This window comes from Macrobrachium nipponense, chromosome 35 (assembly GCF_015104395.2).
Source record: "Macrobrachium nipponense isolate FS-2020 chromosome 35, ASM1510439v2, whole genome shotgun sequence".
Lineage (NCBI taxonomy): Eukaryota > Metazoa > Arthropoda > Malacostraca > Decapoda > Palaemonidae > Macrobrachium > Macrobrachium nipponense.
Genome location: NC_061096.1, coordinates 51,417,589 through 51,432,376, shown reverse-complemented (window position 1 = coordinate 51,432,376; position 14,788 = coordinate 51,417,589). Strand labels below are relative to the sequence as shown.

Below are 14,788 nucleotides of genomic sequence, written 5' to 3'. Positions count from 1 at the left end.
TGACCTCCGCAAAGTTCCTCTGTATCTCGGGGAGTTCCTGCGTCTTGTGGAGTAGGACCGTCCAGTCCCTCCAGCAAGAGCATATCCCGCGATACTCCTCCTTCAGAAGGAGGAACAGCGACAGACCCCTGACGGTCGCCTCCAACTACTTGCGCGTACGTTCTGGTCGGTCCTAAAACCGTGCCTGAGCCGTACGGCGTCATAGCTTGGTCACGAGCGGCGTACCTCTCGGTGATCGCTCCTCGGTACCTCGCTCCTCCCGGTGGATAGGCCCGAGGAGGTTGAAGGTACGGAGAGGCAGACCTGACGCTCCCCCCCTCGCTCGCTGGCAGGACCAGCGTGCGTGGAGGGCTGTGCTGATCGTCAACCCGCGGGTTACGGTCGAGCACGCAGGGCCTAGCGTTGCCGCTCGCTGGGGGCGATTGGCTCGGCTTTTCTTGAGAACGTCGAGACCGATCTCTAGCGTCAGGCGAGCTGCGCTGGTCACCGTCTCCGCCCGGTGGGTCCCATCGGAGCGGGCGGACGGGTGACCTGCTAGGCTCTCTGTCGCGTCGAGACCGGCCAGCGTCCTCTCGGCGGTCGAGCCGCTGGTACCAGCCGTGGCTGGTACCGGCGGCCGCGGGCGGGGACTCCTTCCTCGCCTCAACCCGTGGCTGGTCAGCGACCGTCACGTCATCCCGAGCAGCCAGTTGATCGCCGCTAGACGAGAGCGTACCCACTGGCCTGGCGAGAGTCGTGTGCACGACTCTCGCCAGTCTTCTGCTCCGCGCCGCTGTCTTGACGGCGAGCGAGCTCGGGCGTCAAAAACTTTAAAATTTGGCTGGACGGTCTTCTTTGGAAGAGCGTCCACTCGGTGCTTCCTCGCGAACCGAAGAAGCGGCCGAGAACCGGAACCTGGTTTAGCGGCAGAACCGCTAGCACCCAGGTATTGAGGAACGCAACCATCCGAGGGCTGGTGGGAGCCCACCTCTGGTCCCCATCGACTTCTTTTTGCTTGCCAAGGAAGCTAACGGGGCCCCGTTCCCCCGAAGGAACAGGCAAGGACCAGCAGAAGAGCTCCCCAACTCGCCTGAGCGATCCGGGCCCTTAGAAGATCCCGAAGGAGTCTTCTTAGGGGGGGCGGAGGAGGACAACCTTCTTCTTCTTCGGCTGTTTAAGCCTTAGAAGTCGAAGGGGAAGGAGAGGCAGCAGACGACGAAGAAGACGACGACGACACCTTCTTCCTCTTCCTCTTCTTCTTCGCCAGGCTCCGCAGGACAGACGTCAGGTCTTCCATCCAGGAGGGAGCCGGGGCAGTTGCCGAAGCAACAGGGCCCGACTGCACCTGTCCGGAAGACCTGAGACTGTGACAGCACCACCAACAGCAGGAACAACAGGAACAGGTCCGGGAAAACAGCAGGAACGGCAGGAAACATCTGAAAGTGAATGAGCAGCTGCACCTGATCTGAAAGGATGAGCGGCTGGGACAGCAACAGGTACGGCAGGCACGGCAGGTACCACAGGAGAGCCAGGCGTCCTGTCGGCAAGCTACCGTCATCCTCGGCACTGGCGGCAGGTCCAGGGGGTACTCTTTGGCAGCGGAAGTCCGTTGGGTCGGCGGCAATCAAAGAACCCAGGTGGCGGTGCGCCGTCCTCTTTGGTCACGGCATGGAATTGTTTTCTGAATTGCCGCCGTGGTGTTCCGACATGAACATGTGGTGTGTACACCAGGGTTGGCGGTGGCATCTCTATGCTGGTGTCGATTTGTGGGTTTGTTGTAGTGGTTACCGTACCATGATGACCACCTGCCGACCCCTGCCAACCCGCTGAAATCAACCCCTGTATGCTCGGGCACTCCCCTGCATTCCCAGCGACTCCCACACCTGTCCCAGGTCGTCCTTCGCTGATGGCACACCTGCGGAAGCAACAGTCGGGTTAGTTAGAGGGGCTTCCTCGCGCCTGGGGGAAGAAGAACCCCACCCAGAGCGGACGGAAGACCCCGAGTACAACTGGACGTTACCGGGTAGCGGTGCGCCCTCCTCCGCACTCGACGGATCAGAGCAGAGGTGAGAATGGGACCTCCGCTACCCCCCCCGCAGGGGAAGGCGCGAAACGTGGGGGCTGGCCGGGGGGCAGGAAAGAGGACGAAGTGTCCGTTACCAAAGGAGTCACTGGACCTTTTCCGAATGATTCTTTGGGCGGCCTAAGTCTCTCTCCTGCCCTCGGTACAGCACCACGCGCCTTGGACCCAATGCATACATGTTACACATGGCTCGTTGCGGGAGCACTCTCGCCCCCGACAACGAGTACAAACCTCGTGAGGATCTACATCAACAAACGATCTGAATCCTCCACATCTACGCCCCTCCAGCCCGGGACACACTCTACGGGCGACCGGAGGGCGTGGCGAAATCTCCATTTCTTCCTCACTCATCATAAATGAACAAAAGAAATGCAAAGTACTTACAATTACTCTCAATCACACAGGAAAAGAGGGCAAATACTCAAAAACTCAAAGCAAACGACAAAGCGGGCAGAGCGATGCGAGCACGTCCTATCCATCAGCACCCGCCCCGTAAAAGCTGTGCTTTGTTTACCTCCCAGTCGCGCGACGATCGGACAAGCAGTTAACTACCGTTCTCCCCTTGTTCGAAGCTTACGACCGTTCCAGCTGCCGCTAGCTACTTCCTATTGTTAAAGGACCGAGGGTTTGTATTACGTATCGGAACAAATGAACTCTTATCTTGAAAACTAAGCGCGCGCGTTGATTTTTTTGGAAAAAAATATTTTTTGTTCCCTCTTCCGCGCTCACTCTGAAACACCTCCGGCACACGGGAGACATTTTTTTTTTACCGCTTCGGCGTTTAAGGGTTAACTACCGAACTCCCTTGTTCGAAGCTTACGACCGGTTCCAGCTGCCGCAAGTTACATTCCATTGTTAAAGGACCGATGGTTTGTATTGCGTATCGGAACAAACTAAAATAAGAAGTACTGTTTATTGTACTAAGGTAATAAATGTACTTATTTCAAAGTACATGCAAAAATAAAGAAAAATACTGTACTTACTGTGGAATTCGGCCAACTTGACCAAATGATGCATGATGCCAGAATGAATGTGCTACTGCCACTGTGAGAGCAACACTCAGGTCACAGCCAGTTGCCTCCAAATGATCTAAATTCAACATTGTAAATGGATCTAAAATACCATCGCCTGGGGCAACTAAAGAAGGTTTCTGAAATAACAAAAGGTAGTGTTACATACAAAATTTTTACTTTTCACATTAATTCAGTAAATAACAAACCTGCATGGACATATTTACCAGTTACTATACCTTCTAAAATAACACAAAACTGATTTTTTCATATATCCATTTATCATATGATGCACACATTTGCAACCTTTAATGTTCCCTGATTTGCAGCCTTTTGTCAGCTGAAACAACAGATATAATAGGATGCCTCTTTAAGAAAATTACTATGTAACTAGCACCAGAAAAGTTTTATTTCATTTTTTTTAAGCAATAAGTTTCCTGAAGTAGTTTTCATTCAGGGATGGGATCACACAAACTTGCCAAATAACCTAGAGTGAAATGGGTATTCATGATGCGTACAGAAATGCCTGAGATCCCTTTACAGAGATGAAGGAAAGCTGTTAGGGATGTTATAACTAGCAGTATTAGCAATGTAAAATACTTGCCTGGAGAAGTTCCACTATCCGGTCATGAATGACTAACCAATAAGGTTCCGGTAACCATGTCAGCAGCAGTCCAACAGTATTCACCCACTCCATGACTTCACCCCTAGGAATGTTACAGTATCTGGAAGAAGGGGAAGCATAAGATACATCATCAACGGAGGGACCTGTCCAGTTTCATTTACAGGATTCCAAAACAGTCTTGGTTTCAGAAAACTTGAATTCTGAGCACTTTTAATTCTACTAAACTGTTCAAACTTGCAGGTAAGCACTTTTTGAAAATCTTTTTAAAAGTAAAATTTATGGCAAACAATATTCCCTGAAATGATGCTAATTAAAATACCACTTTAGTTAATGCAATATCAACTAACAGCACAGAACATAAAGAGCAATTTTTCTAGGTTTTTATTAAATTTTTTCTATTCTCATTTTTTTAATATTAATTTCTACATTTCATTTCATATACTGTGTGTATTTTTATTTCATAAACAATACAAAATATTTACATTAAAAGTGTTTGAAAGGGCAAAAGGAAATTTAAGCATTGTTATACTTACAAAAAATTATTTTCAAGAAATTGCTTTTAGTTCATATATATAGTATACTTGCTAACAGTTCTTAAAAAAATACCATGTTTCATAATGGACTGTATAAGGTAGTTTAACTAGACCAGAATCAAATATATTTAGGGATTAACATGGTCGTTCAAAGAACTACTTTGCCACTTACAAAGATTGTTTTATTTGAAAGGGCTTTATGCATGAATGCTGTTTGCTAAAACAAATTTATTTGTAGAATATGCAGTTCAGTAAATCTATTAGCACAGAATAGTCACGCTTCCAATGCATAAATCTAACTTGTATACATAAAAAATTTGGGGTGATGTTTCACTCAATCACTAATTTCCTCAGTACTACAACTAACCTGCATGAGGCTAAAATTCGCTTGCTGCTCAACTCCTTGAACTTTACCTTGTCCCAATTTTTACCTCTCATTTAAGAACTAAAACTATCAGCAAGCTCAAGAAAAACTAGAAATATCACTGAAAGTCCACCATTAAACTAACATGTCATAATTATTATAAGAAAGTAATCAACCCTTGGTTATTCATGCCTATCAAGCATTAGGGCCTGAATAAAATACAAGCTTGTTCATTATAAGAACATAATAAACTACGGCAATCCTACATGATGGTCCAACATGAATTGAAATGTACGAGCTAATTATACGGTATTTGATTTAACTTTTAAATGTAAAGTAATGCTGAATCTAATTTATGTTACTGTACTCTTGCTAAGAAAAGTGGCAAAGTTATTATTGGCTTGTGGTTATAAATTGGAAAAAAAGGACCAAACTACAAAATTGTCATGCATGTAATTATATATTAAAATTTCATTTCACTGTTAATGTCTAGTAATTGTTACAAAGCTAAGAAAATGGATATAGACATTGTTCCTTTATTAAGAATGTGAAATAAAATTAACATGAAGTAGATAACTGTAATCCTGTACAATTTAAAGTCTTACCCTTTCAGTAAAACATCTAGTAGCATGTTGGCTACTATATTTGGATTGCAAGGCAGTCCCATGAGTTCTACACATGTTACATGTAAAGCATGTGCTCCACTGTTTGCAAACTCATTGAATCTCCATTCCAGGTGAGGAAATACAGGTTTTCCTTGCATAGCTGAATTACAGAGTTAAGGAATTCTAAAAGTCAGCCAGTTACAGTATACATGATTACAAAGTAATAGTTATTTCTAAAGAAAAATATAATGTGAATAAAAGGACAATATTTTAAACATGATAAACAACATTAAAAAAATAACCAAATAACACAGCAAGTCAGAATTTGCAATACTAATATGACAATTTGTCCAAAATTGCATTTTTCCTAACTATACAAACCTGAGGTCCTTTTACAATAGGAAGGTACTAGCGGCAGCTGGATAGGTCGTAAGCTTTCGAACAAGGGGTTCGGTAGTTAACTGCTTGTCCGACAGGCGCGCGCGCGCGACTGGGAGGTAAACAAATCACTTTTGCTTTTGGCCCAAGCAAAAACTGCAGAGTGAGGGGTGGCATGAGGTGGGACTATGTGTAAAAGGACCTCAGGTTTGTATAGTTAGGAAAAATGCAATTTTGGACAAATTGTCATTTGTTCCGACACGGCATACAAACCTTCGGTCCTTTTACAATAGGAAGACTCACTTCTTGGTGGGAGGAATCTGAGTCTTTTGTGAACAGACTGGTGTTCGCCCAACCTTGGAATGCCTCCCTGGTCGTAAGAGCGAGGGAGGGATCCAAGCCTCTGTCCGATTGATCGGGGTGTGCACCGCAGGATCAATGGTCAGACCTCTGGACCAAGTACTAAGAGAGAGGCAAGCGTATCTCTTCGTACCAGCAAACAAGAACAAGTTTCCTATTTGCAAGAGGCAACATAAAGTTATGGTTTGTCCTCTTGTTGGCATCCACTTCCCCCCCCCTTGTAGGAGGGAAGTGGTGGATATTCGCTCCCATCCCTAGTGAAAGGGATAGGATGGGGCTCTGTCGAGTAGCTCACCGGCATCTCGTCCTTATCCAGCAAGGTGATGACCGTATCCTCTACCCCACAGGTAAGAGGGGGAGAAAAAAGATAGGAAGAGAAGCCAGTCACTTTCTCATTCACTTATCTATTCTTACAGTCACACCAGGACTCGATGCTGTTCAGCCTGCTAGGGTCGTCTGGGTTAGCTACACAACGTGTTGAGCAGCCACCACGGGTCCCAAGGAAAACGATCCAAGGACCTGTGGGCAATATCCAAAAGGTAGAAGGAGGTGCCAGTGGTCTGGTTGTACCAGACCCCTGCCTGCCTTCAGTACCTGCGCCACGGAGAAGTTCTTGTGTAACTCGAGGGAGTGTACTTCCAGGTCATCTTGGTGCTGACGAAGAGTCTTCAACACTCAGCCTGGGATGTCGAGTTTCTTCAGAAAGCGTGGTCACGCTTTCACAGGACAAAGCAGCATCTCCTTCGCATCGAAGGCGGTGAAGTCCATTAGGGAGGGGATTGTGAAGGACTCTAACCGATCGTCAGGAACCGAAGGGTTCTGAGTCTTCGCTACGAAGTCGGTACGAAATCGAGCGTCACGAATCCCCATCCCCTGGATGCTTGACTTCGCAGGAAAAGTCATGCAATTACCTCAGAGGAAAAGAAGGGAATGGTCGTATGACCTATCCCTCTTCTCGACTTCGGTGATGTCCTGTACCCATACTGGTCTATCCGTCTGCAGCGAAGTGTCTCACATTCTCCTATCCCCATGCAGTGAAGTTCTTCTCGGTAGTGGATAGGACACCGACACTCAATGGTGGGTGTGTCGATGGTATGGGTACTGTGACAAGCTATTAAAATGAAGTAATGATTGCTTTGTAACAACCGAACTAAGTCAACAGCGTAGTTCGTAACTGACTCGGGCGCTCTGACAGCTGCCGACTGACTGCGTTTGGAAGGAGGCAAGTTGTCCAAGCATCCGAGCAAGTCACGTGACCTTCGCCTTAAAAGGGTTATGCCAAGAGACTAAACAAATAATTTGTTTGTCACCAATGCCAGAAGGCTAGGTGATGATTCTCTTAAGGCATGTGCCCAACAGGCGAAAGTCAATTGCCTTCTAGAGACCGAGGTCCCTGATGGCAAGATATCTCATAGTATAGTTGATTCTCAGCTAAGGAGAAACAACACTATGTGTCGTTGAAGACGAAGGTGTACAGAAAAAGCAACCTACGTCTTCACAGCTGAACCGAGAGAAGGATTCTCAAGATTCTGAACCTGTGCTACAAAGACTGAGAACGCTAACCGCTATTCATTGCTGTCCGGTGAGGATCGTAGTTGCAATAAAAGCGGAGCGCTTTTCAGTAATGAAGAGACAGGGAATACTGCCTGAAGAACTGCTTTCTCATGGGCTGAACATTTGGAAGTAGAGCTGTCAGGTCGGAGAGTAGGCGATGTCTTCTGACACATCTGTTAATTTCGGGGCGAGCACAATGAATAATTGCACACCTACAAATACGAGATATTATGAAGACAAACTCAGATGTCTGCAAAAATCATTCGCATTATCGCGGTGCGATGCAGCGGGAGACTAGTACAGACTTCTGTTACCGTGCGGTAAACAGAAAGATGAAAGAGTCGAAGAGATATCTCTGTTGAAAATTCTCGCAATGTCGAAGGCGATGAAATCGAGCGTCACAGCAGTAGATGGTCCTTCATTATTGCGAGAATCCCCGTTAATCAGAGACCTAAGTCCATGATTGTTGGGCAGAGATACGGTTCGGTAGTCAATCAATCCAGGGGAGAGAGAGACGTAACCGACCGTGCATCTCCGAGACCTAGCTGATACTGAGCTGCTATCAGGCAGTTCAATACGCAGTAGCTCTCGGTGACTCGTCATCCTGAGTTGCCAGGTAATCCATTATTCCACGAAGGAATGCGTTCGGCTAGAACCATCGAGCATAAAGAATACGCTCGAGCAATTATATTTAAACGAAACGGATTTCGGTAAATACAAAAGCTGATTTGGTGTTGTCATGACAATACCAAGTATCTAAAATCGAAACTGATAACTGCTGGGAGGTTGCAGGCAACCCGAGTTGCAGTTCAATTAAGATACAATTCGTCTCGGTCACAAACCGTAGAGTTAACTACGGTATGCGCCTACCCCCCGGACAATTCAACTGTTAAAAGAATCATGTCGCGAGGGTAATATACGTAGATATTTGTAGGTTCTGTACCACGACCTCCATCCTAAATTCTTTCCTCTCGAGGAATGAGAATAAGGATTGGAGATCGACCGCCTTCGTTCTCTAGTCAAGAGAGTGAAGAAGTCTTTCCCAAAGGAAAGCTTCAATGGTGAACAGAATACCGAAGACGATAGTTCACGCCAAACTGGAAGTTCTCGTCCGTTCCTCTCTATTCCAGGTTAATCGCCTACTGTGAGATACTCTTCTTTCAGCAGCAGTCTTCTTCCAAATGCTAGAAATTACAGGAATTCGAGCATAAGCGAGGTTCCCGATATCGTGTAACAATTATCGGGGATTCTCGCTCACTTTGGACCGTGGTCTCGCCTAAGGTTTGTTTGGAGATCGTAAAAAAACTCGAACACTCTGAGTGCGCTAGAAATTCCGTAGAATTCTAAGCACTCTGCGAAACCCCCCACCGAATTCGTCAAACGATATCGGCTGGTGGACCTCTCGATTCCCGTAGAAATCGAGAAAGGGGCAGGATCCCTCCTCAACGACCGGGGCTTACGTCAGGTAGGACCCGAAGTCCCCCGGTAGCGCAGCCCCTAACGTGGGATCTTACAGAGAAATCTCTGTAGGATCCCTCCCCTTTCCCTCGTAGCCGTAAGGAGAGAGGGAATGGGGGAGGAATTGGCTACTGGCTCGCCTTCCCCAGCGGAACTAGCAGTTTGGAGAAGAAAAAAAAGGAGCAGCCATCGCCTTACGGCGATGGTCCTCTCAGAGTCTGGGAAAACGTATCGTCAGGAGAAAACGTTTTCCCGAGGAGGGTTACGAACTCATACTGTAGGTAAGGGTCTGCCGCCACTGTGAACGTCGTCTGGGTGGGGCTGATCGACACCTGACAGGAGAGAGCCGATACCGTCCTCCGACTCATTCCAGTCCTCGTCGAGGTCGAAACCTCTCAGGAGGACCGAAGGGGTATTCAAATACGGTGTCCGAAGACACGTAGAAAGCCTCTGTCGCAGTAGAGGAGGTGAAGTAGCTTGTTCGACCGGCCAGAACTGAGAGAGCCTTCTTGTCCGGAGACGAGAGACTACTGTTTCAACACAGTCGGCAAGCTCCGATCGCGGCAGACCCACCGTCGGTTTGGGTTCCCTCTCGGGCCCCAAAACGACTCGAGCCGAGACGTGGCTCTGCTGGTGGGAGCGGCGATCCTTCCCCGAGGTCGTTGTGCTGACGAATCAGCGCCATAACCTCGGCAAAGTTCCTCTGGATCTCGGAAGTCACAGCATCTTGCGGAGTAGGACCGTTAAGCCCTTCGAGCAAGAGCATATTCCGAGAACCTTCCTCCTAAGAAGGGGGAACAGCGACAGCCCTCTCGGTTCTTCTCCATCCACTTGCGCATACGTCCTAGCCGGTCAGAGAACCGTGCCTGGCACGTAGGGCGTCGTGGTGGGATCATGAGGGGCGCACCCCTCACGATCACTCCTCAATACCTCGTCTCCCGGTGTAACCCGAGGTGGTTGAAGGTACGGGAGAGGCAGACCTGACGCTCCCCTCCTCGCTCCGCTGGCAGAACAGCAGGCTTGGAGGCTGCAGGCGATCGTCAACAGCGGTGGCGATCGAGCTGCAGGCCTGGTCGAACCGTCTCGCTGTGGAGAACGGCTGGACTGAGCACAGCGGCCCCGATCTCGAGTGTCAGAAGAGCTGGTGCTGGTTGCCGTATCCGATCGCTCTCTGTGAGAGCGACGGTCAGGCGACCTGCAGGCTCCACTGTCACAGTGAGACCGGTGCTTGTCCTCACGGCACGTCACGTCGCTGGTTCCAGCCGTGGCTGGCACCGGCGAACGGGGGGACCTCTTCCCAGCCTCAGCCCGTGGCCGGTCGTGGACCGTCACGTCCCCGGGTAGCCAGCTGGTCGCCGCGAGAGCGAGAGCTGGTCTGGTGAGAGTCGCGTGAGCGGCTGTCGCCAGTCTTCGGCCCCGTGCCGTGAACCTGATGCTGAGCGGACTCAGAGGTCTGGTTCCTGGCTGCACGGTTGCTGGCTAGGCGACCCGTTACACTCGCGTACCTCCCGCGAACGAGAGGCCGAGACGGACCCTGATGCAGTGGCAGAACCACTGACACCAGGCGAGGCCGAGGAAGTACCGGTGTTAGCCGGTACCCCTCTGGTCCCCGTAGTCTTCTTCCTTGCGGAAGAAGAGACGGGCCCCGCTCCCGAAGGAGCAGGAGAACCAGCGGAAGGAAACCCTCCCGTCCCACCAGAGGTGAGACGGGTCCGCGAAGCTCCCGAGGGAGACTTCTTAGGAGGGAGGAGGCAACCTTCTTCTTCCTCGGCTGTGAAGCCTTAGAAGTCGAAGGGGAAGAGGCGGCAGCCGACGACGATGAAGAAGATGAAGACGACGACGACGACACCTTCCTCCTCTTCTTCGTCAGCTTCCTCAGGACAGACGTAAGATCTGCTATCCAGGGCGGAGCCGGGGCTGCTGTAGCCGAAGCCACAGGGCCCGGACGCACCTGTACAGACAGACCAAAGTCTGGGGTAGTACCACCACGAACAGGGACGACGTCAGCAGGTATGGGCATCTCAGGAACAGCAGGCACAGCCAGCACAGCATCGGCAGGGACAGCAGCGCAGCAACGGCAGGGACAGTCAGCACAGAATCGGCAGGTACGGCAGGCAGCACCGGAAACACAGGAGGTGAAGCAGCAGCCAGCAACATCCTGGTACCGGCGGCAGGTCCAGGGGCGAGCTCTAGGGCAGCGGAAGTGTGGTCGCGGCAGCGCGGCAACCACGAGCGGCGGCGGCACGCCCCCCTCTCGGTACGGCGAACGACACTTCACAGCGGCTGTAGGCAAGACTGTTACCACGTGAGGCGAGTACACCAGGTGAGGAGGGACGTCGTCACCTGGAGTCGATATCGTTGTCGTGGTCACCACTCCATGGGTGACCGCAGCAGGCCCCGACATAGAACCGCCGCCCTGGACACTAGGCACGCCCTGCAAATCGAAGGACGCCCATACCTCACCAAGGTCCACCCTCGTGGCAATAGCACCTGCGGAAATAACAGTAGTAGTGATTAGTGGGGGGGAAGTCCCCTCGCGCGGGGGGTGAGCCCCACACCGAACGAGCGGAAGACCCCGAATACAATTGTACATCGGGCACCGAGCGCCCTCCCCCGCGCTCGACGGATCGGGTGAGGAGGAGAACCCAGATAACCTCCCCCCCGAAGGGAAAGGGCCATCTGTGGGAGCTTAGCGGGGGGGGGGGGGGGGGGGGGGGGGGGAAAATAAATATGAAATGATTGTACTTACAATTCAGTTTCACTAGATAAATAGAAAAAGAAAAACACAACCATGCGAAAGCAACGACGATGAAGCGGGCAGAGAGCGATGATACACGTCTACACGCCAGCAGGCCGAAAGCAAAAGTGATTTGTTTACCTCCCAGTCGCGCGCGCGCGCCTGTCGGACAAGCAGTTAACTACCGAACCCCTTGTTCGAAAGCTTACGACCTATCCAGCTGCCGCTAGTACCTTCCTATTGTAAAAGGACCGAAGGTTTGTATGCCGTGTCGGAACAATAACCCTTTAACGCCGATTGGACATATTAAACGTAGACGAAAATTGTCTGTCGGGTGCCGAACCGACGTATGGTACGTTGACGAAAAAAAGTTTTTTAAAAATTCACGGAAAAATAGTTAAAGGCCTACTAGGCAAAAACTTTTGAATTGCGCGCCTTGGGGGATGCTGGGAGCTCACGGATCAAGGCGTTGTTTTGTTTGCAATCGTTACCCAGGTGCGCAAGCACAAATTTCTTTCTTCTCGCACTAAAAAGCATCAGTGACACATCTCGGAAATTATTTTGTCAACATAATTTTTGCACCATTTTATATTAGCCGTTACACGGAGTATTAAATACGAAAATGTACGCAATTTCATGCAGAATACAACAAAAAACAACTCATGGTTGTAGCTTTTATCAGTTCTGAAATATTTTCATATAAATAACGATAAGTGCCAGAATTTCAACCTTCGTCAACTTCGACTCTACTGAAATGGTTGAAAAATGCAATTGTAAGCTAAAACTCTTATATTCTAGTAATATTCAATCATTTACCTTCATTTTGCAACAAATTGGAAGTCTCAAGCACAATATTTCGATTTATGGTGAATTTAAGAAAAAACTTTTTCCTTACGTCCGCGCAGTAACTCTTTCGAAAAAATCATAAATTTTTTCATCAGATTGTCGTAATGTTTGCAACATTTTAAATTAGCCGTTACATAAAGTTGTATATATGGAAATGTGCGCAATTTCATGTAGAATACAACAAACAACCCATGGTTGTACCTTTTATCAGTTTTGAAATACTTTTCAAATATATAACGATAAGTGCCAAAATATCAACCTTCGGTCAACTTTGACTTGACCGAAATGGTCGAAAAACGCAATTGTAAGCTAAAACTCTTAAATTCTAGTAATATTCAATCATTTACCTTTATTTTGCAACAAATTGGAAGTCTCTAGCACAATATTTCGATTTATGGTGAATTTATGAAAAAAAAAACATTTTCCTTACGCGAACGCCGCCGGCATACGGGAGACGATTTTTAAAATACCGCTTCGGCGTTTAAGGGTTAATAACAACCATAATCTGCAAAAACATGTCTTGGCAAAAAAAAAAAGGGGGGGGGGATTTGCACACATGAATAATTGGCACACTAAAGTCAGAGAACCAATTAAATATGACAAATTTGTAACTAATTTGTATTTTTCATAACTTACAAACCTGAGGTCTTAACATTAGGATAAATACTCGGCGCCAGTTGGAAACTGGTGAAGTTTAAAATAATTGTGTATGCAAAGGACTATTGGCTTCTGTGCTTGGTCACAAGACACGTGGGCCCACCCACATACCCCTCATTAACTTGTGACCCCGTCAGTTATTCTTCCAACCCAGGTTAGTTGATAGAGGGGTGGTTAGAGGTGGGCCTTTGTATGTTAAGACCTCAGGTTTGTAAGTTATATATATGAAAAATACAAATTAGTTACAAATTTTTCATTTTTTCATATACGAAACAAACCTTCAGTCTTAACATTAGGATAGACTTACTCTTGGTGGGAGGTAAGTACTATTAACCAACTGGGAGTTTGCCACCTTTGATCAGTTTTCTGAATACCAGAATTCTACGAAACAACTGACCAGTATTTCAGAATCTAAGATATATATGAATATCATACAGTCAGACTTCTGGGTTTTTACACAATGTCATAGTTCATTGCGTCCAAGCAAGATAAGATCTGTTCCCCTAACAAACCAATTCATCCACTCATGTAGGTTTGTTATCATTCCTTTCCCCCTTGTTAAAGAGAGGAATGTCCTGCTACTGATAGATATCTACTGATACTAACCCTAACAGTATGGCCACTTCACTCACCTGTACCTTGTCCGTTCCAGCTTATGATGGTACTCTCTTCTTACTGCCCTAAGTAAAGAAGGAGACAGAAATTTGAAAAGGAGAGGCCAGTTAACTCCTCCATTTCACATTCACATCATCATCTTAGACAAGATACCAACTGACCCGCCAGGGGTATTGGATGAGTTACACCTTTTGTTGAGCAGCCACCAAAGGACCCAAGGAAATTGAGTCCAAGGACCTCTGGGCAACCATATATATATATATATACAGGAAATTGAAAGTGGTTTTCATAACAAAGAACCCACTCTCAAATTTCAATGAACAGACAGACACCTCCTTAAAATTGCTCAATTTTGAGCTTCGATACCATCACAGACCAACCGTCACGATCATTTTAACAGATATGTTCTTAAATGCCAGGAGGCCCATATTCCTCTGATGACCTTATCTTCTGTATAACCTCATTGGTACAACTTGACAAACAAGGAGTAGGCTTGCCCGATTGCCTCTGTTTGGCCTGTTTATTTACGTCTACCACGTTAAATGTTCTAGGTGACTTAGTTCTTTCTATAACCACAGAGTACTTTGACAAGTCAAACCCGGCCCTGCTGAAGGTCCCTCACACATACTTACGCTGTACTGAGCAAGATTAACCCTCTTACGCCGAAGCCCTAAAAACCAAAACGTCTCCCGTATGCCGAGGCGGGTTTGGAGTGGGCGCGGAAGCGGAAAAAATAATTTTTTCAAAAAATCACAGCGCGCTTAGTTTTTAAGAATAAGAGTTCATTTTTGGCTCCTTTTTTTTGTCATTGCCTGAAGTTTAGTATGCAACCATCAGAAATGAAAAAAATATCATTATCATATACAAATAATGCGATATATGGTAGCAACAAAAAAAATTCATACATAATTGTATTCAAATCAAGCTGTGCGAAAATCGGTTAAAGATAACGAGTTACTTTTTTATCGTTGTATTGTACACTAA

At 47.6% G+C, this 14,788-nt stretch overlaps 1 protein-coding gene across 1 annotated transcript in view; it reads right to left on the bottom strand.

Moving 5' to 3' along the window:
- Positions 1 to 14,788, bottom strand: part of LOC135208342 (mediator of RNA polymerase II transcription subunit 23-like) — a 242,334-nt gene that overhangs the window by 32,339 nt on the left and 195,207 nt on the right. Inside the window, exons 27-29 of the mRNA XM_064240445.1 lie at positions 5,200 to 5,359; positions 3,677 to 3,797; positions 3,046 to 3,212 (exon numbers count right to left, since the gene is read on the bottom strand). Of these exons, the coding sequence (XP_064096515.1) occupies positions 3,046 to 3,212; positions 3,677 to 3,797; positions 5,200 to 5,359 (448 nt within the window). The remainder of the gene's footprint in view (positions 1 to 3,045; positions 3,213 to 3,676; positions 3,798 to 5,199; positions 5,360 to 14,788) is intronic.